The sequence below is a fragment of the Alosa pseudoharengus genome, unplaced genomic scaffold (assembly GCF_046254945.1).
Source record: "Alosa pseudoharengus isolate Yale_2024_CS ecotype anadromous, Long Island Sound unplaced genomic scaffold, YU_APseudo_1.1 YU_APseudo_1.1_scf_24, whole genome shotgun sequence".
In the NCBI taxonomy this organism is placed as follows: Eukaryota; Metazoa; Chordata; class Actinopteri; order Clupeiformes; family Clupeidae; genus Alosa; species Alosa pseudoharengus.
This window is the reverse complement of record NW_027468689.1, coordinates 2,323,024-2,349,974: the sequence shown is the minus strand read 5'-3', so window position 1 is coordinate 2,349,974 and position 26,951 is coordinate 2,323,024. Positions and strand designations below refer to the sequence as shown.

The following is a 26,951-nucleotide window of genomic DNA, read 5'->3' as shown; positions in this document are numbered from 1 at the left end:
AGAGAGATAGATAGATAGATAGATAGATAGATAGATAGATAGATAGATAGATAGATAGATAGATAGATAGATAGATAGGCTACTTTGTTTCCCATTTTTATTAAGCAGTTTAACAGCCTAGACTGTTTTAGACAAGACTGCATTTATTTATTTGTTAGCCTACAATAATCTTGTGAAGTAAAGTAACATTATCATGGCTACGTGATATTGATGCAACCACGTTAGGCCTACTTATCGTTCAAATGATGGTCTGGGTCGGGATCTCCAAAATGGGTTGGGCGGGCGTCACGACCTGCACCTCACTCATAAACAGTGTTCTATTTATTTACAGACTGATAAATCTGCTTTTACAAACCACTAGCCATTCATGCGCATCCCTGCATGCATCATTTTTGGACGCAGTTTGATTCAAAAATGCTTTTTTGTCAAAATCTATGTCCATGCAGCCTATCGGATGTCTCTTTCAATTTCAGCCAATCACATGAGCGTTAATTCAACATATATTTGTGAATGAAGACGTTTATCTCACTCCGTAGGTCTCAACTGCACTTCGCAAAAAACATTCAACATGACCAATAGGAATTCTGTGGAATATTTCATCAGCAGGCAATTCCGTGCAGTGGCCAGTAGGGGGCGCCATCGTCCTCCTTATAACACAGTGTGGGCCCACAGGGCTGCCCTGTTGCTGGGACACACCTGAGCAGTCAAGCAGCAGGTGGAGGTAGCAGGGGGGAGTAGGCAGGTGGAGGTGGCAGGGGGGAAGAGACAGGTCTCAGGGCTTGTGCAGGTGGCAGGGGGGAGTAGACAGGTCTCAGGGCTTGTGTGGCTGGACAGCAGAACTCCTGTGCGAGTGTGAAGGTCACTCGCTGGGTGGAAGAGCAATCCTACTGCCAGACTGGCACAGTGGTCCTGAGCAGATGCCTTTTCACCTTTAGACTAAAGGGACAGGCAGACACACACACACACACACACACACACACACACACACACACACACACAGGCAGATACGTCAGGTCAAATTACTGCACAAGTGAATACAGATCACAGTGAATGCAAATCACTGCAAACGGCTGCTACTGTTTATATTTTGGACTGAAACTGGTGTCGGTTATATAGCAGGTGCGGGAGAAGCCATGATTCTACAGAGAGCTTGTGTAGGTCTGAATAAGTACGAAAAGCTGTTTTCCAGACCTGGAAAAGTCTGGGAACATGTGTAGTCTGGAAAAATGTGTTTGTGGTTTTTTTGGGAATATGTGTGTATTTTTGTGGTTTTTTTGGGAAGATGTGTATATGTTTGTGGTTTTTTTGGAAATATGTTTATATGTTTGTGTTTTTTGTTTGTGTGTGTGAGTGTGCGTGTGTGTGTGTGTGTCTGTGCGTGTGTGTGTGTGTGTGTGTGTGTGAGACTGTCCTGTCTTATCCTGTCCTGTGTGTCCACAGGGAGCGAGACGCGTTTGAGGCGGAGCTGAGGGATCTGAGGACGAGACTGGAGCTGCTGGACCTCACGCACTCCGCCCTGACCAAGGAGAAGAACGCCCTGCTCACAGAGGTGAGAACGCCCTGCTCACAGAGGTGAGAACGCCCTGCTCACAGAGGTGAGAACGACCTGCTAACAGAGGTGAGAGAGAGAGACCCATGAGTCAAACTTGCATTTACTTTTAAATCAGAGAGAGACCCATGAGTCAAACTTGTATTCCCTTTTAAATGAGAGAGAGTGACCTATGAGATGTGGGCAGCCATGGCCTACTGGTTAGCGCTTCGGACTTGTAACCGGAGGGTTGCCGGTTCGAACCCTGACCAGTAGGCACGGCTGAAGTGCCCTTGAGCAAGGCACCTAACCCCTCACTGCTCCCCGAGCGCCGCTGTTGATGCAGGCAGCTCACTGCGCCGGGATTAGTGTGTTCTTCACCTCACTGTGTGTTCACTGTGTGCTGAGTGTGTTTCACTAATTCACGGATTGGGATAAATGCAGAGACCAAATTTCCCTCACAGGATCAAAAGTATATATACTTATACTTATACTTATATAGGGATCAAAAGAGTATATATACTTATACTTATATAGGGATCAAAAGAGTATATATACTTATACTTATATAGGGATCAAAAGAGTATATATACTTATAATTACTTATATAGGGATCAAAAGAGTTTATATACTTATACAAACTTGTATTCACTTTTAAGTGGGCTTGGGCAGAGGAAACAGCTGTTGTAGACATTATGATACAGATCACCCGGATTTGGTATCGCCGTCCTTAATGCAATTTAGATTTATTTGTTTGTGAGGCAATAAGCATTATCTCGGCACTTCATTTAGATGCCGAGATATCCACACAAACAAAATCAGACCTTTAGTCCATAAACACACACACACACACACACACACCTCTATTGCTGGATGCTAACAGCCATTTTCTGTGTCTTCTAATTTCGTTAATTTACCTTTTTTGAGTTGAAGTGATCACTTTGTATTCCTGAGCTTCACCTGTGGGTGTGTGTGTGGTGTGTATGTGGTGTGTGTGTGTGTATTTGTGTGCCTGTGTGTGTGGTGTGTGTGTATTTGCATGCCTGTGTGTATGTGGTGTATGTGTGTGTTTGCGTGTGTGTGTGTGTGTGGTGTATGTATGTGTGTGCGTATTTGTGTGCCTGTGTGTGTGGTGTGTATGTGGTGTATGTGTGTGTGTGTGTTTGTGTGTGTATTTGCGTGCCTGTGTGTGTGTGTGTGTGTGTATTTGCGTGCCTGTGTGTGTATTTGCGTGCCTGTGTATATATGTGTATTTGCGTGCCTGTGTGGTGTGTATGTGTGTGTGTGTGTATTTGTGTGCCTGTGTGTGGTGTGTATGTGGTGTATGTGTGTGGTGTGTGTGTGTGTGTGTATTTGTGTGCCTGTGTGTGTGTATGTGTGGTGTGTATGTGGTGTGTGTGTATTTGTGTGCCTGTGTGTGTGTGTATGTGGTGTGTGTATGTGTGTGTATTTGTGTGCCTGTGTGTGTGTATGTGTGGTGTGTATGTGGTGTGTGTGTATTTGTGTGCCTGTGTGTGTGTGTGTGGTGTGTATGTTGTGTGTGTGTGTGTGAATTTGCGTGCCGGTGTGTGTGTGTATGTGGTGTGTGTATGTGTGTGTATTTGTGTGCCTGTGTGTGTGTGCCTGTGTGTGTGTGTGCCTGTGTGTGTAGGTGGCGTGCCAGCAGCAGGCGTTGACTCTGCTGCAGAAGGACAAGGAGTACCTGAGCAGGCAGAGCATGGAGCTGAACGTGCGTTGTGCCCACTCAGACGACCGCGTGCAGAGGCTGCAGACGCAGCTGGACGACGCCAAGCGGGCACGCGAGGACGCCTACGACAGATACCTCACCTCCAGGTCAGACGGACAAGGGGCAGGGGCAGGGGTGGGCAAGGGCAGTAAGGTGGGCAGGGGCAATAACGGGCCCTCTCTCACACCCAGGGGCAGGGGTGAGGGGGTTTAGAGTATTGGGATATGCATATCACTTTATGATGGGAATATACTGTCAAGTAAAACTCCTGAATGGCGATGGTGTGGGTTTTTGAACATTCTAACATAAGATTCTGATCCGCAACAATTGAAGGTTCTAAAATTCTATGTTGAATTCAGAGCCTCTCTCTGGTTGAATGCAGTGAACCCAGATGTTCTTTAGAACGTTCATTTCCCAAAATTCCCATCACACTGGTGTGACGGTACTCCTTTAAGAGTTAAAGAGCCCCCCCCCTGCAGTGGAACTTCTCAAGGTGTGCAGGCTCTCCTCTATGCTCTCAAACACTCTCTTACCATAAAAACCTTCTCGTACCTGCACATAGATGGTAATGATTGGAGTGAAAGCTAATTGTTGCAGCACAGGGTCCGTTTCAGTTGGGTGCTTGGTGTTTGGTAACCGCTGTAGTTGGTGTCAGGTGTACCAGCAGGAACACACACACACGCACTCGCACAGACACACACTCACACACTCGCTCCATCAGAGAAAACCTCATCCTTGTGATGACAGACAGACAGACAGCACAGAACAGGAAGTTGACAGAGTCCCCAGTCCAGCCACAAACCCTTCTGCAGAAACCAAGCTCAGCCATGTAGCGCAGCACAGCTGCACAGGTGAGAAAGCAGCTCTGCAGGTTCTTAAGGGGACCCCCTGACCCCCCCCCCCCTCGTCACTACACTACCACCCCTGACCACCCCCCCCCTCGTCACTACACTACATGTGCAGCTTTGCATGGTGCAGCTGCTGAAAGACATGAGTTGTACATAGCGTCCCAAGCTCAGGGATTCATGTCTCATGGCTGGGTGTGTGTGCATGGATGGTGTTTACAAACTCCGTTGCAAAGTCTTGGCACCCCTGAACACTTGAAATCACAATTGCTAATGCCACCAGGGTTATTTGTTTTTCAACTGTAAATTACCATTAGCAAGATTTATTTGAATGTCAGTTTGCTGCTGTTTTTCACTAAGAAAATGTCCTTCGCCCAGGGGAAGTCCATTGTTTTGCATACAAGTGTGTAATCTTAAGTGTTGTTTTAAATCCCCTGGATGAAAGCCCAGCCAAATGACTGTGGATGTAGAATCCACAGTGGAGGTAGGATCTTATGCATTTTAACTTGACCAGACTTGTAGGATGCCTGTTTGTGTGATGCCTCTACCTGAGGAACAGAAAGCCCCTGCTTTACCTGAGGTACCTCTACCCAAGCTACAGAAAGCCACTTCTCTCTCTGAAGTACCTTTACCTGAGGTACAGAAAGCCACTTGTTTACCTGAGGTGTCGCTACCTGAGGTACAGAAAGTCACTGGTCTACCTGAGGTGTCGCTACCTGAGGTACAGAAAGTCACCGCTCTGACTGAGGAACCTCTACCTGAGCTACAGAAAGCCACCGCTCTGACTGAGGAACCTCTACCTGAGCTACAGAAAGCCACCGCTCTGACTGAGGAACCTCTACCTGAGCTACAGAAAGCCACTTCTCTCTCTGAAGTACCTCTACCTGAGGTACAGAAAGCCACTTGTTTACCTGAGGTGTCGCTACCTGAGCTACAGAAAGCCACCGCTCTGACTGAGGTGTCAACAAAGTTACATAAGGTTACATACATACAGGCCAGCAAAGCCCAAAAACTTGAATGTGTGTGCGTGTGTGCGTGTGTGCGTGTGTGCGTGTGTGCGTGTGTGCGTGTGTGCGTGTGTGTGTGTGCGTGTGTGCGTGTGTGTGTGTGTGTGTGTGTGTGCGTGCGTGCGTGTGTGCGCTAACCTCTTTCTTCCTCCTCTCCAGGGACCACTATAAGAGTGAGTATGAGAGTAAACTCCGTGATGAGCTGGAGAATATCCGCCTGAAGACCAGCCAGGAGATGGAGAGTCTGCAGCGCACCTCCAAGGAGATGTACGAACGCGAGAACCGGTAAGAGCACCCCCTGCTGCACTGGCATGGAATGACACCTCACACACCAACCTCCACAATTATTACCATTAGCGCAGAGGCGATTGCTGTAAGACAGGGGTCTCAAACTCCCGGCCCTAGAATAGCCTAGAACTTGGGTAAGCCTTGCGTTTAGTAGCCTAATTGCGGTGATAGCCAAAACTAATGTGAATCACGGACTATCCTACAACCAAAGAAAGTAAAGGTGATTAGTAGGCCTACCTGCGTTAGCCAAATAAAGGACGGGACTGCACCCTTCACAAACCATAAAATAAAGTTTATTAGTTTTACAGTTGACTACAGTTGACAGTTCACCATCAGTCCACACAAACAATTCTGGTTTCCTTGCACTAGCCATTTCGTCGTAGCCTATTCTGTCTGTTTTATAAAGCGTAAGTTTTGGTCAATTTCTGTAAAGAAACAGTGCCACCTATAGGCCTGGGGTGTGAAGTAACGTGTTGAGTCGTGTTGAGATGGATCCGTTTGGACGCAAATATTCTTGATACGGTTCCAGGGAAGACGGAGGAAAAAAAGATCTGTTTGGTACGTGTGGACTAGGCCTTTATCTCTGACCACTTTCAAGCCATGGCCTTTTGAAATTTTGATATAAAAATCCAATGGTGTTGCTTTATTAAACCTGATGCCTAGTTTGCCACGTTTAAAAAAGTTATGAGAGGAAAATATTTTTATTTGCTGTGAAACACACAGATAGGCCTACCTGTTTTTATGCTTTTTTGTTTGTTTTTATAATTTGTATTAATATTTATTTTATCATTATTTATTTATAAGCTAAGGTTGCTAGCACAGGTGTCTAAAAATAGATAAAAATACTTGCACTTTCTGTTTGTAGTTTTGTGTTTGAAAATACAGTATTTGAAAAAAACAATTTTAGGAAATAGCCGTTCTTTTTTTTATTATTCTTTAAGTATAAGTATAAGTATATATAAGTATAATCTTTTGATCCCGCGAGGGAAATTTCGTCTCTGCATTTATCCCAATCCGTGAATTAGTGAAATACACTCAGCACACAGTGAACACACAGTGAGGTGAAGCACACACTAATCCCGGCACAGTGAGCTGCCTGCAACAACAGCGGTGCTCGGGGAGCAGTGAGGGGTTAGGTGCCTTGCTCAATGGCACTTCAGCCGTGCCTACTGGTAAGGGTTCGAACTGGCACCCCTCCAGTTACAAGTCCGAAGCGCTAACCAGTAGGCCACGGCTACCCCACTTTAACACTGACGTGGCCCTCCAATCAGATGACATTGGCAGAAGTGGCCCCCAGCTCATTTGAGTTTGAGACCCCTGCTCTAAGACCACAGGGGAAGCTCAGCCTCCTCTAAAATATCACGGAAAATCGCATCAAATAATACTGTATTACATTAGCCTACTATTCCAACTAGAACATGCTAAAAACGTGTTCAACTTCATGTCTAGTTTGATCAGCAATAAGGTTTTGCCGGTCATTTTGCCGGTCATTTACATGCACAAAACCCATAGACGCTCGGCTTCACTGGACTTTCAATGGCACTACAGAGTGGGCTGATCTCAGTGCAAAAAAGCTAGACTTTTATTGGAAAAACGCCACAAAATCGTCATTTCCAGGGAAGCCCGGCGTCTTTGACTCTTTTTGATTGACAGCATATGTTGCAATCTGAGAGGAAGTGTTTCAAGTAAGTTCAGGGGATGCTTTGGCAGGTGAAGTCGAGACGCAAGGCAGGTTGCAGCTCAAATTCTCATAATTTGAGAGCAATACAGTCGGTTTCAATTTGCCTTTGTAAATAGCATACTGTAAATAAAACAGTAATGGGGAGTTACAGAGTTTGTGACTTGCTTTTGTTTCAGTTGTGTATTTAGGCTAAGTTAGATAGCACGCTATACAACGGTGTAGCCTGGCTAAAAGCCCACCAAGGGCGATTAAAAATGAAACAGCAAGGCAGATGAACGTACAGAATAGTCACAGAGAAATAAGTACTTGCCAAGCTGCCATGTCTCAGAACTCTATACTGTTTGGTCTATTCTGGGTTTTGGAATCATTTTGCCCTCAAAGAACAATATAGCAATATAATTGGCCATTTTTATCAGAGCTTCCCCTATTCCAAAGAGCAGCAACCGCCACTAGCTGTAGTGGTAGTGGTAGCACACTGATGCTAAAGGTCTCCCTGCTGAAAAAAACAGCTAGAAACCAGCTTATGCTGGTAGCTGGTTTTAGCTGGTCTTTGCTGGTTTTCTTCCAGCTCTTGCTGGTCTTTGCTGGTGTAGCTGGTTGGACCACCAGCTGGATATGCTGGCGTGACCATCTGAGGAAGCTGGTCATGCTGGTTTGACCAGCCTGTCGTGTGGGATACAGCTGGTGCAAGATGGTCATGCTGGTGACCAGCCTGTCAAGCTTGACATTGTTGGTGTAAGATGGTGATGCTGGTTTGACCAACATAAGCTGGCACGGCCAGTTAAACCAGCAGTGTAGACCAGCAACACCAGCTAAAATGACCAGCTTGAGGTGGTACGACAAGCAAAAACAGCTGAATTACCATCGTTAGGTGGGTAAACCAGCTAAAGGTATGTTTTCGCAAGAGATTTGCTGGTCTAGCTGGTCAACCATCATAGGGTGGTCAAACAAGGTGGTCAACAAGCTGGTCAACCAGCAAACCACCTTTAGTTGGTCAGGCTGTTTTTTTCAGCAGGGCTGATTAATCAGACGTGTTTGTCTGTTATGTGATGTGGTGGTCTCTCATGTGCATCATCACAATCATGCATTTCAGAACTATTATCTCTAGTTATTAGCAATTATGCTACTGCTGCTTGTTAGAGCCTGTTTAATGATGTTTATGCACTGACTGGGGTACAGTGAGACTTTTCTGTTTTGATTGGTGGAGCGCCAGTGAAAATAGGTGGATTTGGTTTTGAGACTCCTAGTGCTCTGTAGGTGTCTTCTGTAGGTGTCGAGGATTCACTTGTCCTGTTGAGTCAAGTCAATGTATTTTTGTAGCACACACACAGAGTCATGCTTAGAGCAGCTGTGTTTTGGAGACTGTACTGGTAGTTGTTTTATTGTTTTATTGTGTAAGATTGAATCATGTTTATATGTATGGCAGTTCTACTGTTTGTTCTGTTGTGTGGGCAGTTCTGCTGTTTGTTCTGTTGAGTCATGGTAAGTTCTGCTGTTTGTTCTGTTGAGTCATGGTAGGCCACCTTATTTCTCTAGCACATTTGTGAAGAGCCCGAGTCATGCACAAGCAGCTGTAGATCTGATCTGCTGATGCCCCCCGGGGTAATCTCTGCCCCCTGACTCACAATGGATACCCCCCGCAGGGGCAGCTGCTTAGTTGCACGCCTGTGATGAAATGCCACTCATTCAACTTGTCTTTCTCTCTTTCCCTCCCTTTTTCTCTATCCCTCCCTCTCTCCACTTTTCTTTTTTTCTTTCTCCTTCTGTCTCTCTCTCTTTCTCCCCCTCTCCCTCTACGCTCGGTCTCTCTCTCATCCTCTACTCTCTTTCTCTCTCTTTCTCTCTCTTTCTCTCTCTCCGCCTTCCCTGTCTGTCTCACCCTTTTCCTCTCTCACCGCACCTCTCTCTCCCTCTTTCTCTCCCCCTCTCCAATCTCTCTCTCCCTCTTTCTCTCCTCCTCTCCCCCTCGTCTCTTTCTCTCTCTCTTTCTCTCTTCCTCTCCCCCGTCTCTCTCTCTCTCCATCTCGTTCTTTCCCTCTTTCTCTGGCCCAGGAGTCTGCGTGAGATGCGGGACAATGCCGTGCTGGAGAAGGAGCGGGCAGTGAGTGCAGAGAGGCACACACAGGCCAAACACGACCAGCTGCTGGACCAGTGAGTGTCTCCATCGCCTCTCACACCTGAGCTCACCTGATGCATGACACCTCCCCTGATCACCTGGAGACACCTGGTGGCTATTCCATGTACATGGTTTAGTGACAAACCTGGGTTAGGAACTGAACTCAGAGTAAGGGGTAAACCTCCTAATAGAAGAGCTGTATGGCTTCATTCTCCTAACAAAATAATGCCATAGGGCTCTAGTTGTAGGAGGTTTACCACTTACCCGGAGTTAAAGGAAAATTCCGTTTTTTAGCACTTTAAGGCCCTTTTCTGGTTTGTTTTGGATGAACTAGAGTGGTGGACACCGAAATGTTGACGATTGGTCCTGTCTCGACTTTTCTGACTCGTTTTGAATCGCCTTTGACTGCTCAGGGTGGGTGCCAACAGGCATACTGTAGGCTACTCAAACATGTCCTAAAACAACCCTTAACGTTCGTTTTCAAAACTGTGCAACTCACCGAGTGGTTCGTTGACTATTAAAAGCAAATATATCGGCGCAATGTATGATTTCCAGCCGTCTTATTTGCTAGGCCTATTGTGGAACTATTTATTCAGACACCTCACAACCGTGTATAAACTTCCGCTCAATATTTGTACCTGAAGCATAGACGGTGGCGCAGTAATATTAACGTGCAATGAGTCTTCCAACAGAAATCAATGGGATTTTACAAAATGCCAAATAAAACACGACAGAAACTTTATTTCGCTACGCTACTTGTTTTGGAACATCAACGAACACCACTAACCACTCGGTGAGTTGCACAGTTTTGAAAACTAACGTTAAGGGTTGTTTTAGGACATGTTTGAGTAAGCCAGCCACCCTGAGAAGTGAAAAGGCGATTCAAAACGAGTCAGAAAAGTCGAGACAGGACCAATCGTCAAAATTTCGGTGTCCACCACTCTAGTTCATCCAAAACAAACCAGAAAAGGGCCTAAAAGTGCTAAAACCCCCCAGTAGACTGTAGACTCACTTAATTGTAATTTCACTATTACACAGTCGACACAGTATGCAGTGCGACAAAACACGTTCTTCCTAAAGTTAAAGACACAGTACACAGTGAGACTAACAGTGAGACGAAAGACGTTCTTCCTAAAGTTAAAGACACAGTACACAGTGAGACTAACAGTGAGACGAAAGACGTTCTTCCTGAAGTTAAAGACACAGTACACAGTGAGACTAACAGTGAGACGAAAGACGTTCTTCCTAAAGTTAAAGACACAGTACACAGTGAGACTAACAGTGAGACGAAAGACGTTCTTCCTGAAGTTAAAGACACAGTACACAGTGAGACTAACAGTGAGACGAAAGACGTTCTTCCTGAAGTTAAAGACACAGTACACAGTGAGACTAACAGTGAGACGAAAGACGTTCTTCCTCAAGTTAAAGACACAGTACACAGTGAGACTAACAGTGAGGTTACCTAAGGTTAATGATACGGTACGCAGTGAGACAAAACACGTTCCTGAAATTAAAGTGGAAATCCGGTGTAAAATGGATTTTGGATAGGCCTATGCTTAGCATGATAACGAGTTTGAACGTTCGTTGGGGAGCCAAAAAATGCTAATCCGATGCATTCCAAAATGCTAACACTGGTAGCGATAGGGCATTTCTTATGGTAAAAAGATTGCTAATTTTAAACCATTTACGAGGCTCAAAGAAGCCCAACACTTCTTTGGTAGTATAATGAGGGTCCTAACTTATAAAAGGCATTGACATCTCGCATGTTGGTGATGGAAGTAGCTAGTTCCCATTTACTTCTGTCACCATGGCGACCTGGGTTCGAGTCTGACACGCGTCATTTCCTGAACCCACCTCATCTCTCTCTCCCACTCACTTCCTGTCAGATTAAAGGCATGAAAAGTCCAAAAATATGTATATAAGAGCAGAACCCAGAGATGCCTGTTACAAGCCTGCTCGTATTCCACATTAAGGAGTTCATTAAAAACACTTTCTCCAGATCTCTGTATATGCATGTGATGTCCATATCAGCGTTTGAGCCGAATCGTCATTGTTGTGTTGGCATGACAACACCATGTCTCTGCTTGTATTCTCTGTAAGGAACTATAGACCCTTTCAACAATAAAAACAAAAACAATGCTTGAACATTCTATTTGGTTCCCAATCTACTTCCTCTGCATTGAGTAAGGGATAACGGCCGCCGAGGTGTCCTGTTATACGGAACGCGCAGCGGAGGGGAGTTGCCTCCGCCCAAGTCCATTAATTCCGTATAACTGGACACACCTCGAAGGCCGTTATCCCGCTTATCACCCGGTTGCCACTGTAAACACTGGAAACACGCGGTTCTGTTTAAAAAGAAGCTCACTAGTTCAGCTTGTTGTACAACTTTAGCATGGACAGTTAGCTTGTTTACAGTTGATTCCATTGTTGGGAAGCCTGCAACCAAAAGATTCTAGAGCGCTGCAACCATCGTCCTACTATGGTTGTTATAGTTACCATTCATAAGCATTGATATGGAACGGTGTCCTGTTATTCAGAATTAAAGGCCACCCGCCAGCCAATCAGAAAAGACTATTTCTTCTCTCCGGGTGATAAGATAACATAAGGAATGTTAAAGGAGAATTCCGGTGTGATATTGACCTAAAGTGTGTTGAAACATGATACCGAGTGTGAACGTATGTCTCATAGCCCATCTCGGCTTGTCCCCTGCACTCCAAAATCTGGCGCTAGTTAGCTGATGCTACCTACAGCTTTTTCAGTGGTGGTGCTTCGGCATCGGGCTAGCCATGCAAATAAATCAGTTTTACACCGTTTACGAGGCTCAATGTATCTCCACACTTCATTGGTAGACTACCGAAGGCCCTGACATTTAAAACGAGACATTGAGAACTTTGAAAAAGCACTGGTAGTTTACTTACAAGACGATTTATACAGACAGTATCTTCACAAAGTTTAGCGTTTGCAGCCATCTTGAATTTAGCCACGATAAGTCGAGCGACGAGTAAGAATGAACAGGTATGATAAGGGATCAGATTCCAAAAATAATTCCGTGGAAATGCATGGATTCCAGTTGCTGCTACTGGAAGAAACTGGAATCCATGCATTTCCACTGAATTGCAGCTGTAAGGAGGCTAAGCATGCTAAATTCGACATCCAAACAGTATTCTAACTAGCTTTGAGATACTGCTTGATTGCATAACTTAACTTAGTCTCTTCAATGTAGCCTACTATGTTGTGCTAAGCGGATTTAATAGCAATTTAGCCAGACGTCTTCTATGCAATGCTTCTATGTGGCAACAACAACCCTTCAACAATCGTGAATATTTTGTTAAATGCACATGCAGAGGAGTGGCAGCGGGCTACGAGAGAGAGCGGGGCGGGGCAAGGAAAGGATGTGTGCGTAAAAAGCGCAGCTCAATGGCAACGCAAGGATTTGATCTTATATTTAATTTAAATTAAATTAAATTAAACATAGAATATTAATCTGTGGCGGCAGATTTTTATTTCGTGGCGCCCGCCACAGATTAGTCAATATATGGGAAACACTGGACCTGAATTATTTTATATGATGGCAGAGTGAATGCACCACCTCTCTGTGTGTGTGCGTGTGGGAGGATGTGTTTCTACACAGCCTTGATATGCTTATGTTGTGGTTTGTGGCTTTCCCCTAACAGGTGTGTATGTGTGTGTTTGTCTGATGTGGGAGATTGATTGTGGAAGGACTTGACAGATTTACACTGCAAACAAGACGTATGTGAGAGTGATCCATTAACTAATCAATTCACCCTGCCTATGTCTGATGTGATGCAGCAATGTGTTGAACATGGAGTTCTTGTATGTGTGAGCTCCACATGCACTCTAAAAATAGAAGAAAAGTGCAAAAATACACTGTGGTCAGACAGAATATGCCCACAAACTAGCCTGCGCTTTCCCACGCTGCCTTACGCGCACAAACTAGCCTGCGCTTTCCCACGCTGCCTTACGCGCACAAACTAGCCTGGGCTTTCCCACGCTGCCTTACGCGCACGGTTTTATTCACGCTGCTAGGCAGCCTGGATTCCATGGACTTTGTTTTCACCTCAACAAAGGAACCAATCACAGAACGGAGGGGGGACAGCAAGACGATGACGACACACCGAATCGGTTATGAGCTACGTACAGACGCATTTGATAGACATTCGTAGCGCCCAATAAACGGCTCTGGGCATTCGTAAACCACGTTTCAAATTACGAGAAAATGTATATGTAGTTCCCAGACCCCATCTCAATGAGATGAGGTTTGGCGTTAGCCAGGCTACCCACGAACTGCTGCTGGTCTAAATTGCTAACTGACTTCTGTCTCTAACAACAGATGAACGTCAGATAGGCGCCTTGGAAACGGTTATAGTGTAATGACCCGACTCGTCATCACAGCACAGGCGCCACTTTAATAACGAGCTCTTCATGAGGTCAGATGGGGTCCAGCTCCTCTGTCATGTTTTTACCTGCCTCGGCATTAAGCATACACTCACACACACACACACACACACACACACACACTCACTCACACACTCACACACTCACACACACACACTCACACACACACACACACATTCACACACACACACACACACACACACACACACACTCACACTCACACACACACACACACACACACACACACACACACACACACACACACACACACACACACACACACACACACACACACACACACACACACACACTCACACTCACACTCACACACACACAAAGGTAGGCATGAGATGTATAGGGAAAAGGTCATCAGTAATTAGTGGATGTTCTCAGGCTTTACACTGTAATGTTCAACATCCTCAAAGTGCCTGTTACTGAGCTATCAATGGCGGCTTGTCAGCAAAAAAAAAAAGCCCTAAAGCGAAAGTGTACCTTTTTAGGATTCTCATGTCTGTAATTATGAGTGCCGATTGTCTGCAAGAGTTGATTTGGCACGCAAGGATGAGCATTTTGTAAAGAAGACAGACAGGATTGGTAGTCGTCAATCCCCCCCCCTTCACACACACCCCTTAGCCTAAAGGGAATAATGCCTGTGAACATACACACACACACACACACAAACACATAAGACCAGAGAAGTTCCAGAGAAGTGACATCTCATGTACAGTACCCTCCAGAATCATTGGCACCTCTGCTAAAGTTGATTAAAAATGGGTATAAAAATAATCTGTTGGTGATTTATTGTAATCTCACAATGAAAAAAAAATAGGAAAAATCCAACCTTGAAGGGAAACAAATTTCTTTTGAGAAAAAGGAAAATCTCATAAAGAAATCAGATGTTCAGTAAACCATATTTGTTTTGATCTGGATGATTGTTTTGGTTCATTGACCTGATGAATGATCCAATCATGACCAACGTTTTGTGTCTTGTCAGAGATTGACAGATTCCCAAGGCCTTTGGGAATAAAAACATCCCCACAATAGCACAGCACCTCCACCATAATGTATGGGGTTCTTTTCAGTATAGTCATTCTTCTACATATGGCAAACACACGTGTATGTTTCTAGCCAATGAGCGAAATTTTCATTTCATCTGACAATAGACCACACTTCCAGACAAAGTCACTGTACCATTTAGTAGCTCCTGCCGTTTACATTGGTTATTAAATGACTGGACAGGCTGTTACCTAGCATGCCCTCTAAATAAGCTATTAGCAATGAGGTCACTTTTTAATATTTTTTGGGGGGCTTGGTGACCCCAAGATGACACCTTTGCTTGTAACTTTCCAATAGTGGTCCTTATGGAATCTTACCATCCTCTATACTGTACGTGGGGGCACGATAACCTTGGGTCTTTGTCCAAGCATGTTTGTCACATTTCCAGTTGATTAGAACCATTGTATCATTGTTTTAACTGTAAATACAGGCATTTTCAACGAAGTACCTAGTTTGTATAGACATTTCCTGACTTACAAATGTCAACACAACTTTCTTTTTATTTAAATTTAGTGTATTCTCTTTGTTTTTTTATGTTGAAAAATGATGAGCCTCTGTGTCACTTTATTTTCATACCTTAGTGAAAAAGAAAGTCATGAACTACTTCTGAGCGTTCACAGACACCCTGATTAACTTAAATAAGTTGAAATTAGATAGGAAAATGCTTCTGTATATAAGATTTTTCTAGGGGTGCCAATAATTGTGAGGAATGTGTTTTCGTTAAAAATATTTATTTCTTTATAAGATTTTCCTTTTTCTCAGAATAAATGTGCTTTCCTTCAAGGGTGGATTGTTTTCATTGTGAGAGTACAATGAATCTTCAAAAGAGAATTTTTTTATACCTGTTTTGAGTCAACTTTACCCAAGGTGCCAATAATTCTGGAGGGTACTGTAAATGTGAGCATCACATTAGATTAGATTAGATTAGATTAGATTAGATTAGATTCAACTTTATTGTCATTGTGCAGAGTACAAGTACAAAGACATGAAATGATGCTGCAGATGATGCAGTATGATAACAAAAGCCCTCTTAAGAATATTCTTCGCATTTGTCGTTGATATAATGTAGATCTACAAACATAATATAAGAAAAATATAATGTAATAAAAAAAGAAGCAGAAAAAAATCAATCAGTCATTAATGTCAATTATTTGTTTGACATTCATTTGAACTAAAATTTTATTATTATGATAAGCCTTTTATTACTTGCCAAATTCCACTCGACAAATCACAGGAATGGCATAGATTAAACAAGACACTTGTACTGCTCAAAAGTCTGTCAAAAATGATAAACCCAAAAAACAGTGTCACTCATACACACCCCACACCCCCCCGGGTTCTGCGACCTTATTTGCCCATCGCCCATGATGCCAGCCGTCCAACCCCCCCCCTACACTGGCGGCATGCGGCTGTCATGCCTGCTGATCTGGGGAGAACAGTTGTTACGCATACCTCACATTTCTCCTACTCTAAAAGGGGGGGGGGGCATTGCACTGCTGCTGGAGAGAACTACACACACACACACATACACACACACACACGCTTACAGACAGATGCTGCTGCAAGCCCCCACCCCCCATCACTAAGCAGGCCACTGTTGCACCCCCCTCATCCACCCCCCCAGACACACACACACACACACACACACACACACACTGACATACCCATGCCTATTTTTGGAGGGGGGAGTGAGGGATGAGGAGTAGTGAAGAGGGAGTGAGAGGGGACACAAAAACAGGAACATTTCGGAGATCAACATCCCAAGAATTCCTCACAAACCCAGAACCTCTCTACTGAACTGCAGAGCTGAACCTCTCCAGAACCTCTCTACTGAACTGCAGAGCTGGCCAAGCGTACCTCTGTGTTTGAGGACATACATTACACTTGCTTAGTCCAGAGTTACTAAGAGCTGGCCAAACGTACCTCTGTGTTTGAGGACATACTGTACATTACACTTGCTTAGTCCAGAGTTACTAAGAGCTGGGCTCTTAAGACCTCAGTTACAGCACTATAGAAATTAAATGGATTTGTACTGAATCACAGGGAACAGTTTGCGTGTGGTGGAGCAGTGTTTCTTTTCATTAGTTTGGGTTCATTGTCCTCGGAGAATTTTGTCTTGAGAATGTGCTGTGTGTATGCTGTGGTTTGCAAATCTGCAGTCAGGACATCACAAACCCGTCTCAAGCAGGCTCCAACACAGATATAAACACACACACACACACACACACACACACACACACATTCAAAACTTCTGTCTCACATACGCACACACATGCACCCCCCCCCCCCCCAAACATACACACACATCGTAATATAATAGACATCCCCGGAGCCAACGTTGTGCTACCCAACAGGATTCCAGGTTCCTGAGGTTAGGAAGTCTATGCCAACCATCACAACTCTGCAAATCATGCTGTATTAGCAGAGGTGCTGAGGACAGAGCAGTTCCCACACATTGTGTTGGTGGATGTTGTTTTTACACACACACACACACTGTTGTAAGCGAAAACAAACACTGAGAACACTGATTTGCATGTAACCGTGTCAACTAATGATCGATTAATGGCTTGTTGCTTAGGAACGAAACCGCAAACAAATATTGCTCATAGTTCATCTTAATTCATACGAGTGCAGCTCTTTGGTGCCAGTTTTTCTCTAATGATTTCAGATGTTTTTTTTTTTCAAACTGCGTGTGTGCACTTGTTCCTTGCCTCTTCGCTCCGAATTTCAACATCCATTTTATTATATTCATTACTACAGTCATTTTATAGTTCTCAGTTCTCGCTTCTACTTCCGTTCTACATCGGCCGTGGCGGTTTTCCTGGCGCCTGACTGGCGGTGGCGTCATGGGGTTACCTGTCAGGTGAGGGCAAACCTTGTCCTCAGGTGCTTGCGTCAACCCAAAGGCCAAGCCTCATTTCGTCACTCTCATCCAGCCAGAGGGCAGAGTGGATTTTAGAATGAGGAGGTGGAGGAATTAACAGTTTTTAGGGTTTTAGAGTGAGGAGGTGCAGGTATGAGTGGGTTTTAGAGTGAGGAGGTGCAGGTATGAGTGCGTTTTTGAGTGAGGAGGTGCAGGTATGAGTGGGTTTTAGAGTTTTAGAGTGAGGAGGTGCAGGTATGAGTGGGTTTTAGAGTGAGGAGGTGCAGGTATGAGTGCGTTTTAGTGAGGAGGTGCAGGTATGAGTGCGTTTTAGAGTGAGGAGGTGCAGGTATGAGTGGGTTTTAGAGTTTTTGAGTGAGGAGGTGCAGGTATGAGTGCGTTTTAGAGTGAGGAGGTGCAGCTATGAGTGGGTTTTAGACTGAGGAGGTGCAGGTATGAGTGGGTTTTAGAGTGAGGAGGTGCAGGTATGAGTGGGTTCTAGAGTGAGGAGGTGCAGGTATGAGTGGGTTTTAGAGTGAGGAGGTGCAGGTATGAGTGGGTTCTAGAGTGAGGAGGTGCAGGTATGAGTGAGGAGGTGCAGGTATGAGTGGGTTCTAGAGTGAGGAGGTGCAGGTATGAGTGGGTTCTAGAGTGAGGAGGTGCAGGTATGAGTGAGGAGGTGCAGGTATGAGTGGGTTCTAGAGTGAGGAGGTGCAGGTATGGCGAGGAAGAGGGTCCTGTGGTTGTGTCCTGTGGATGGTGTGGATGTTCAGTGACTGGTGTGTTTGAGTGGTTCCAGGAGGACTCCTGACTCCGTGCTGCATCTGCCTCTTCCTCCCTTGCTGGCCATGGCATTGTTTGTGGCTTGTTCTTGCTGGCCATGGTATTGTTTGTGGCTTGTTCTTGCTGGCCATGGCATTGTTTGTGGCTTGTTCTTGCTGGCCATGGTATTGTTTGTGGCTTGTTCTTGCTGGCCATGGCATTGTTTGTGGCTTGTTCTTGCTGGCCATGGCATTTTTTGTGGCTTGTTCTTGCTGGCCATGGCATTGTTTGTGGCTTGTTCTTGCTGGCCATGGTATTGTTTGTGGCTTGTTCTTGCTGGCCATGGTATTGTTTGTGGCTTGTTCTTGCTGGCCATGGCATTGTTTGTGGCTTGTTCTTGCTGGCCATGGCATTGTTTGTGGCTTGTTCTTGCTGGCCATGGCATTGTTTGTGGCTTGTTCTTGCTGGCCATGGCATTGTTTGTGGCTTGTTCTTGCTGGCCATGGCATTGTTTGTGGCTTGTTCTTGCTGGCCATGGCATTGTTTGTGGCTTGTTCTTGCTGGCCATGGTATTGTTTGTGGCTTGTTCTTGCTGGCCATGGCATTGTTTGTGGCTTGTTCTTGCTGGCCATGGCATTGTTTGTGGCTTGTTCTTGCTGGCCATGGTATTGTTTGTGGCTTGTTCTTGCTGGCTATGGTATTGTTTGTGGCCTGGAGACATGAAAGCCCCGAAGGTTGTCAGTTTTGCATTCAATAGTGACTGGACTCGGACTGGACTCGGATGAGTAGTGGACTCGACTCGGACTTGACTTGGAATTTTTTTTAATGACTTGGACTTGACTCGGACTTGAATACTGGGGACTCGAACCTGGACTCAGACTCGAGGCATAGTGACTTGACTACAACACTGCTCGACAGTTTGCTTTGCCTTACATATACTGACTTTGTAAATATATAATTTAATAAATATACTTTCGTTTAAAATATAATTTAGTGTGGTCTCCCCTCCAAGTCGTACTCACTCAGAGCCACTTGGTTACAACATAGTTAACGCCTCAACGATGAGCTGTTGTCATGAGAACAAATGATACAGTAACCTGGACACACCTGTGGAATACTCTATACTTTACTCTGTGTTTACATCAAGCCATACGTCAGTGACCCCTCCTCATTCTCTCCCTCTCTCTCCCACTCTCTCTCCCTCTCTTTCTCTCTCCTTCCTTCACTCTCTCTCCCACTCTCTTCCTCTCTCTCTCTTTCTCTCTCCTTCCTTCACTCTGTCTCCCTCAATCTTCTTCTCCCTCTCTTTCTCTCTCCTTCTCTCTCTATCTCCCACTTTCTCTCTCTGTCCCGTCATGGGGTTACCTGTCAGGTGAGGGCAAACCTTGCCCTCAGGTGCTTGCGTCAACCCAAAGGCCAAGCCTCATTTAGTCACTCTCATCCAGCCAGAGGGCAGAGTGGCTTTTAGAATGAGGAGCTGGAGGAATTAACAGGTTTTAGGGTTTTAGAGTGAGAAGGTGCAGCTATGAGTGGGTTTTAGAATGAGGAGGTGCAGGTATGAGTGGCTTTTAGAGTTTTAGAATGAGGAGGTGCAGGTATAAGTGGGTTTTAGAGTGAGGAGGTGCAGGTATGAGGAGTTGCAGGTATGAGTGCGTTTTAGAGTTTTAGAGTGAGGAGGTGCAGGTATCAAAGTCAAAGGTATGAGTGCGTTTTAGAGTTTTAGAGTGAGGAGGTGCAGGTATGAGTGCGTTTTAGAGTGAGGAGGTGCAGGTATGAGTGTGTTTTTAGAGTGAGGAGGTGCAGGTATGAGTGGGTTTTAGAGTTTTAGAGTGAGGAGGTGCAGGTATGAGTGGGTTTTAGAGTAAGGAGGTGCAGGTATGAGTGCGTTTTAGAGTGAGGAGGTGCAGGTATGAGTGGGTTTTAGAGTGAGGAGGTGCAGGTATAAGTGCGTTTTAGAGTGAGGAGGTGCAGGTATGAGTGGGTTTTAGAGTGAGGAGGTGCAGGTATGAGTGAGGAGTTGCAGGTATGATTGGGTTTTATAGTTTTAGAGTGAGGAGGTGCAGGTATGAGTGAGGAGTTGCAGGTATGATTGGGTTTTAGAGTTTTAGAGTGAGGAGGTGCAGGTATGGTGAGGAAGAGGGTCCTGTAGTTGTGTCCTGTGGATGATCTCTCTCCCATCTCTCCCACTCTCTCTCTCCTTCCTTCTCTCTCTATCTCTCAAATTTAAATGAGCTTTATTGGCATGACAATAATATTGTATTGCCAAATCTTACATATTTGGAATAACAATACAGATAAAAAAACAATAATGAATGAAAAGAAATTAAATTGGAAATAAAACATATGATAATAATAATTAAGTGATAATTATTATTATATACTTAAAAAAAAAAAAGTTGGGGCAGCCGTGGCCTACTAGTTACTAGTTAGCGCTTCGGACTTCGGGTTGCAGGTTTGAACCCCGACCAGTAGGCACGGCTGAAGTGCCCTTGAGCAAGGCCCCTAACCCCTCACTGCTCCCCGAGCGCCGCTGTTGTTGCAGGCAGCTCACTGCGCCGGGATTAGTGTGTGCTTCACCTCACTGTGTGTTCACTGTGTGCTGAGTGTGTTTCACTAATTCACGGATTGGGATAAATGCAGAGACCAAATTTCCCTCACGGGATCAAAAGAGTATATATACTTACTTACTTATACTTATACTTACTAAAAAATAATAGGAATGCTAAAAAAGGAAAAGGAAGACTCACTTTCTCAGTTTATGACACTCTGCCAGGAATGGTGCTGCTATTGTTGCACAACTTTTATGCACTCCCAACAAATAAGGGAGCTTGGCTTCATTAGCTAGCACAGGGAATTGGGGAACAATTTGATACATTTGGGAAAATAATTTTGTCCTAACTGAGGCATAGTTTTTGCATTCAGTGAGGAAGTGTTCCTCGTCTTCTATCACTCCCTCTAGGCATTGTAGACATAGCCTGCCCTCTCCCACTCTCTTCCTCTCTCCTTTCCTCTCCTCTCTCTCTCTCCTCTCTCTCTCTCCTCTCTCTCTCCTCTCTCTCTCTCCTCTCTCTTCTCTCCCGTCCTCTCGATTTCCAGCTCTGTCTGATTGTCTCTCTCCCTCTTCCTCTCTCTCACCTTCCTTCTTTCTCTCTCTCCCACTCTCTTCCTCTCTCCTTTCTTCTCTCTCTCCCATTCTCTCCCTCCCTTCCCATCTCTCTCTATATCCCTCCCTCCCTGTGTCTCTCTATCCCTCTCTCCCTCTCTCTCTATCCCTCGCTCCAGACATGTGGACTCGAGTCACATGACTTGGACTCGAGTCAGACTCGAGTCATGATTTTAATGACTTCAGACTTGACTTGATAAAATTCGGCATGACTTGCGACTCGACTTGTACTTGAATACTATTCACTCGAGACTTGACTCGGACTTTGCCTCTTTGACTTGTGATGACTTGACATGTCTCGAATCAAAAACTACATTTCCTGATCGTGGACCAGTCACCCCAGATACGCTTTCCCTCCGCGACTAAAAAAAAAAAAAAAAAAAAACAGCGGAGACAAGCGGCCAGAGCACAGTTCAGTGCTGCCGCTACCCCCACACGCGTTACACACTGTGTGTAGGGCACCAAGAGACAGAGGAAGGACCAACATTTAGCCAATCACTAGTAGCTTTAATGCAAACTGATTTGCACTCTTGTTAGAGAACGTTTCATGTCAAAATGCTCCAACAGCATGTTACATAAAGATGATACTTTTCGAGTCCTCTCCATTAAGATCCAACTTGAACTTATGCTAGCCTATTTGAGAATGCATCTAAGCACGCACGAGAGGGAGAGAAAACTAGTAGGTTCCAGCTGGCTTGTCATTGTTAATGATGATTGATTACTTGTTTTAAATATAAGAAACGTATAAAAGGAAATCGTGAAGTCAACAAATATGAGATTAGAGGAGATTGCGAATTTATCCGGTTCTCACTAGCCTACTGTTATAAACTATGAGATCCAGGTCACTATGACATACTAGCTGCACTCACTGTGATTTGGAAAGTGGACAAGAATATGAAGAGTTGTCTTTGCCTTTGTGTAATGGAACTGGTGAGTCTTGAAGTATTCTATAATTTATTTACACATTCCACTCAGCTACTGTAGCTAGGTGGCTACTGGCTACCAGGCTCATAATTCACTTTTAATTGCAAACAGAAAATGTGAAGCGAGCATCATGTCATACATGCTTCTTTTTCCAAAGGAATGAAAGCTATTTGTGCCAACTTAATATCATGCTTATCATTGTTAATATTGTGCTATACATGTGGCACAAATGTTTGAGTTTGAGGACTAGCCATAAGCTATAATTGAATGGAGCTGGTAAAAAAAGATCATTATGAGAACGTGTGGACAGTGGCACCAGTGTTGCCAACTCTCGCGAGGCAAATAAGCAACTCTCACCTCAAAAATTATTATTATGTTGTTTTGTATTTATATGTCGCTTTGGACAAAGGCGTCTGCTAAATCCATAACCATAACCATAACCAAAAAGAAGCCCAAAAGAAGCCCAATGCCGCTTTAATCTGTCACAGCCTTAACAGCGCCTATTTGTATAATGAGTGAAACAATTACTTTCCAAAGCCAAAACTATCATTTATTTCACTTTGTATTAAAACATTTGCCCCCCAAAAATTAGGCTAAATTAAACTCATTGCAAATGTAACAACATAGGCTACACATTCACACACGTGTGTGTGAGAGAGAGGTGTGTAGGCCTATTCCTTTCTGTGTGGTTTATTACGAATATGAATCAAACCGTAACAATAAAAAAAAATCAACAATAAAAAAGTGGACCAATAGGCCTAGCCCACATGGCAATTATTACCCTGGCCTTTATTTGTTCGAATAAACGATGCCCCTGGCTATTATCAGAGGCCCGGCTATAGAGAATATAATCTCGGCCATAATTTGAGGATTTACTGTATGGCCATAGAATCTGCTGAGTATTCAGGGTATAACCTACATTGAAGACAGGTATTTTCTACTCCTGCATTTGTGAAAATAATTCCGTTCACACCTGATGATGAAAACAGCCATAGACCTGAACTCATTGATCAGACAGGTGACCAAATTCCAAACCAACAAGGGAACAGCGTGAAGCAATGCAAAACGCCGCAAAAGCCTTGGACAGCTGTAGCGATAGTCTGGAAAAATAATAATAGTTTTAGATGTGCAAACTGTTACACGGGAAGTATATAGGCCTACGCAAATTTTCATTCAGCTTTGCGCAAGAAAGGCTGGTGAAACACGGAGTCGCATTTTCTCAGGTCTGAGCTGTTTTCTCGCATTGTCCTGACCCTTGTTCTGACTTAGACCTACCCTTAAATTGATTATTGTGACTTCATTTGAGCAAAGTAAGAGTCTGCAAATGGCACCCTCAAATATCATGCTAGAAAAGTTCCATCAGTGCTGGCGCTCGTTTGGCATGGTTGATGCGCGCAAAGGTTTGGCCCGACCGGCATTTCAGAATGTCATTTCAAGACAGCTCGTTTACCTGGAAAAGTCGGAATAGGCTACTATGACGTCTTTTGCCGGGATGGAGAACAACTCCAGTCCACGCACAGCAGAACAAGGATGTGCCTACATATATGTGTTATAAGAACTCTTATTAGCCCGCCCTGCCATTCTTAGACTGACCGGCTGTGCGCAATTTACAGCCAATTGCATGGGCAGCCCCTTTGACAGCACGTCAGTCCATAATTCTTTGAATTCGCCTTACTGTCGCTTAATGTCACGATGTAGGCAAACGACCATGCATGGAAATAAATAGGTTAGATAGTCCAACAGGTTGTTCAAATGAAAATTTTAGGCTATGGTATATGGGCGATTGATTAGGATAGGCCTATGCGCAAATCGGAATAGCTGTTAATTTAACCTATGAAGCGTTTTACCAATAAAAAATAAAACATCCAGAAACAGATTTTCTATTAACTCTGCGCTCATGATGAGTATGATAGAAATTTCATACAAACTAAATTGGAGTCGTTTAAGCAAAGTTATTGCAGAGTTAAGGACATAATTGGCAGTGAAGCACAACACGATGATGAAACGTCTCGAAAATCGCCTCTGATTATCACACACATCACAGTCTACCCTGATAGCATAGGCCATATAGACAAAATCTTAGGTGAATGAGGGATATAGTCGGCGCAGCAGGCTGCATTGTCTCACTGGATTCGCTCACACAGGCTCAGACGAAACATGCGGCGTCCTCTCCTGACCCATCAGTTCGCGCGTTGTAGGCCTATGTGCAATCTGGAAGTCAGGGAGAGGACCAAGCAAACAGCTTCGAAAACCTCACAAACTATGCCTGGAATTAATGTTCCAGTCAATTGAAATGTAAAAAAACCGAGTCGCGTATTATTTTTATTTTTAAGCAACGACGTTTTCAAAAGCAAGCCCAAAAAACCGCAACCCGCGACTCCACATTTTTCCAAGCGACTTTCTGTAAAAACAAGCCCAAAGTCGCGTATTATAAGCGGACTTTCTGTAAAAACAAGCCCAAAGTCGCGTATTATAAGCGGACTTTCTGTAAAAACAAGCCCAAAGTCGCGTATTATAAGCGGACTTTGCAACTATGAGTGGCACACAAGGGGCTTAAGGTGACGGTGCACAATTTACAAATGAGATAAATAGCATCAAATGTGTAGTATTTCTTAAGAAATTAATACTTTAAAACAAAATTACTGTCATTATTATCTTTTACTTAAGTGTTGACCTTGGCTTCCCTTATGAGTCGCCACTGGCAGACAGCCTAATAAATTGTTTGCAGGCAAATCCTAGCGCAGTGAACTGCCATCAGTCAAATTATTACTCATCCTTACAGTGGGCTCCGCAATTTGGAAAAACAACATATATATATTTGCAGCTGTGCTGAGTGTCATGTAGCTATCCGTTTTGTACAGATTACTCAGGTATGCACATGTGTATAAACACAGAAACATTGAACATATTTTAATCTGTATTTATAAAAAAAATACTGTGGATTAGATGGAAGTGCTAAAATTATGATCGATAGTCTAATAATGGCATTATTATGTGAAGAGTACCTGATGACTTGTTCAGGACTTGAAAGAGATTGGGACTTGGACTTGGACTCGACTTGGCTTTGATGTGACTTGGACTTGCCCTTCTCTGCTTTTACTTGGGACTTGACTTGGACTTGACTGCTAAGACTTGGGACTTACTTGGGACTTACTTGGGACTTACTTGGGACTTACTTGGGACTTACTTGGGACTTGCTTGGGACTTGCCAAACGGTGACTTGGTCCCACCTCTGCCTCGCTCCGTCTCTCTCTATCTTTCTCCCCATCTCCCTCTATCCCTCCCTCCCCATCTCTCTCTATCCCTTTCTTCTTTCTTCTCTATCTCTCTATTTGTCTCTCTATCCCCTCCTACCTCTCTCTATCCTTCTCTCTCTCACTGTGTCTCTCTATCCCTTTCTCACTGACTCTTACTGTCTCTTACCTGTCTTACTGTTTACTGGCCACTCGTCTTCCTCTCCTTCTCTCACTTTCGCTCCCTTTCTCTCCTCATCATCTCTTTTTCTTTCCCACCTCTCTCCTCCTCTCCGTTCTCCTCCAAAATCATTCTCTCTCTCTATCTTCTCCTCCGTTCTCCTCCAAAATCATTCTCTCTCTCTATCTTCTCCTCCATTCTCCTCAATAATCATTCTCTCTCTCCTTCTCCTCCATTCTCCTCAATAATCATTCTCTCTCTCCTTCTTCCCCTCCGTTCTCCTCAATAATCATTCTCTCTCTCTATCTTCTCCTCCATTCTCCTCAATAATCATTCTCTCTCTCCTTCTTCCCCTCCATTCTCCCCAGGCTGCGTCAGCTGCAGGTGGGGTCGGACAGTCGTGGGTCGGAGCTGCTGAACCAGCTGAAGCTGAAGACGTTTGAGTTGGAGCGCGCTCAGATGGTGCAGGAGGAGACGGCACGCTCCCTCAGCCTGTGTCAGATCGAGTGTGAGAAACACCAGAAGAAACTGGAGGCAGGTGCCCCCCCCACACACACACACGCACGCACGCACACACACACGCACATACGCTCGCTCTCTCACCCAACCACTGATACTCATTCACACACTGATTCTCACTCACTCACTCACTCACTCACTCACTCATCGCTCGCTCGCTCACTGGCATCCTCGCTTATAGTATCAGTACAGTATTATTTATTGTAGTAGTATAGTCTACCTCAGTGTTTTTCAACCACTGTGCCGGGGCACACTAGTGTGCCGTGAGAGATCATCAGGTGTGCCGCAGAAAATTACCCAAATGTCACTCACTGGTCCAGAAAATCAACTGTTGCTTTAAAGAATTTATAACCACATGCTCTCATTGATTGTATGATTGCACTATTTGTGGGATGCAGGCATTGTACAACGGGGGCCCCATATCCAGTATTCACAGAATCATCACATATCCAGTTCATAACAACATTTAAATTAGATATAGTCACCTACAAATGAAACATAGGACGCTTGTTTTATTGAGCAGGTTTGCATAGAAGCCATAATAAGGCCATATCTGTGTATTATTTGAAATTTTAGGCTATGGTATGTTTATTTTTTCTTCACACAGGATGTTAGTGTGCCGTGGGACATTTTAAGTGTCAAA

At 44.4% G+C, this 26,951-nt stretch overlaps 1 protein-coding gene across 1 annotated transcript in view; it reads left to right on the top strand.

The window, feature by feature from the left end:
• The window catches only part of pibf1 (progesterone immunomodulatory binding factor 1), a 50,816-nt gene that overhangs the window by 4,141 nt on the left and 19,724 nt on the right, over nt 1-26,951 (top strand). Inside the window, exons 6-10 of the mRNA XM_076302811.1 lie at nt 1,441-1,549; nt 3,180-3,361; nt 5,266-5,391; nt 9,128-9,226; nt 26,158-26,323. Of these exons, the coding sequence (XP_076158926.1) occupies nt 1,441-1,549; nt 3,180-3,361; nt 5,266-5,391; nt 9,128-9,226; nt 26,158-26,323 (682 nt within the window). The remainder of the gene's footprint in view (nt 1-1,440; nt 1,550-3,179; nt 3,362-5,265; nt 5,392-9,127; nt 9,227-26,157; nt 26,324-26,951) is intronic.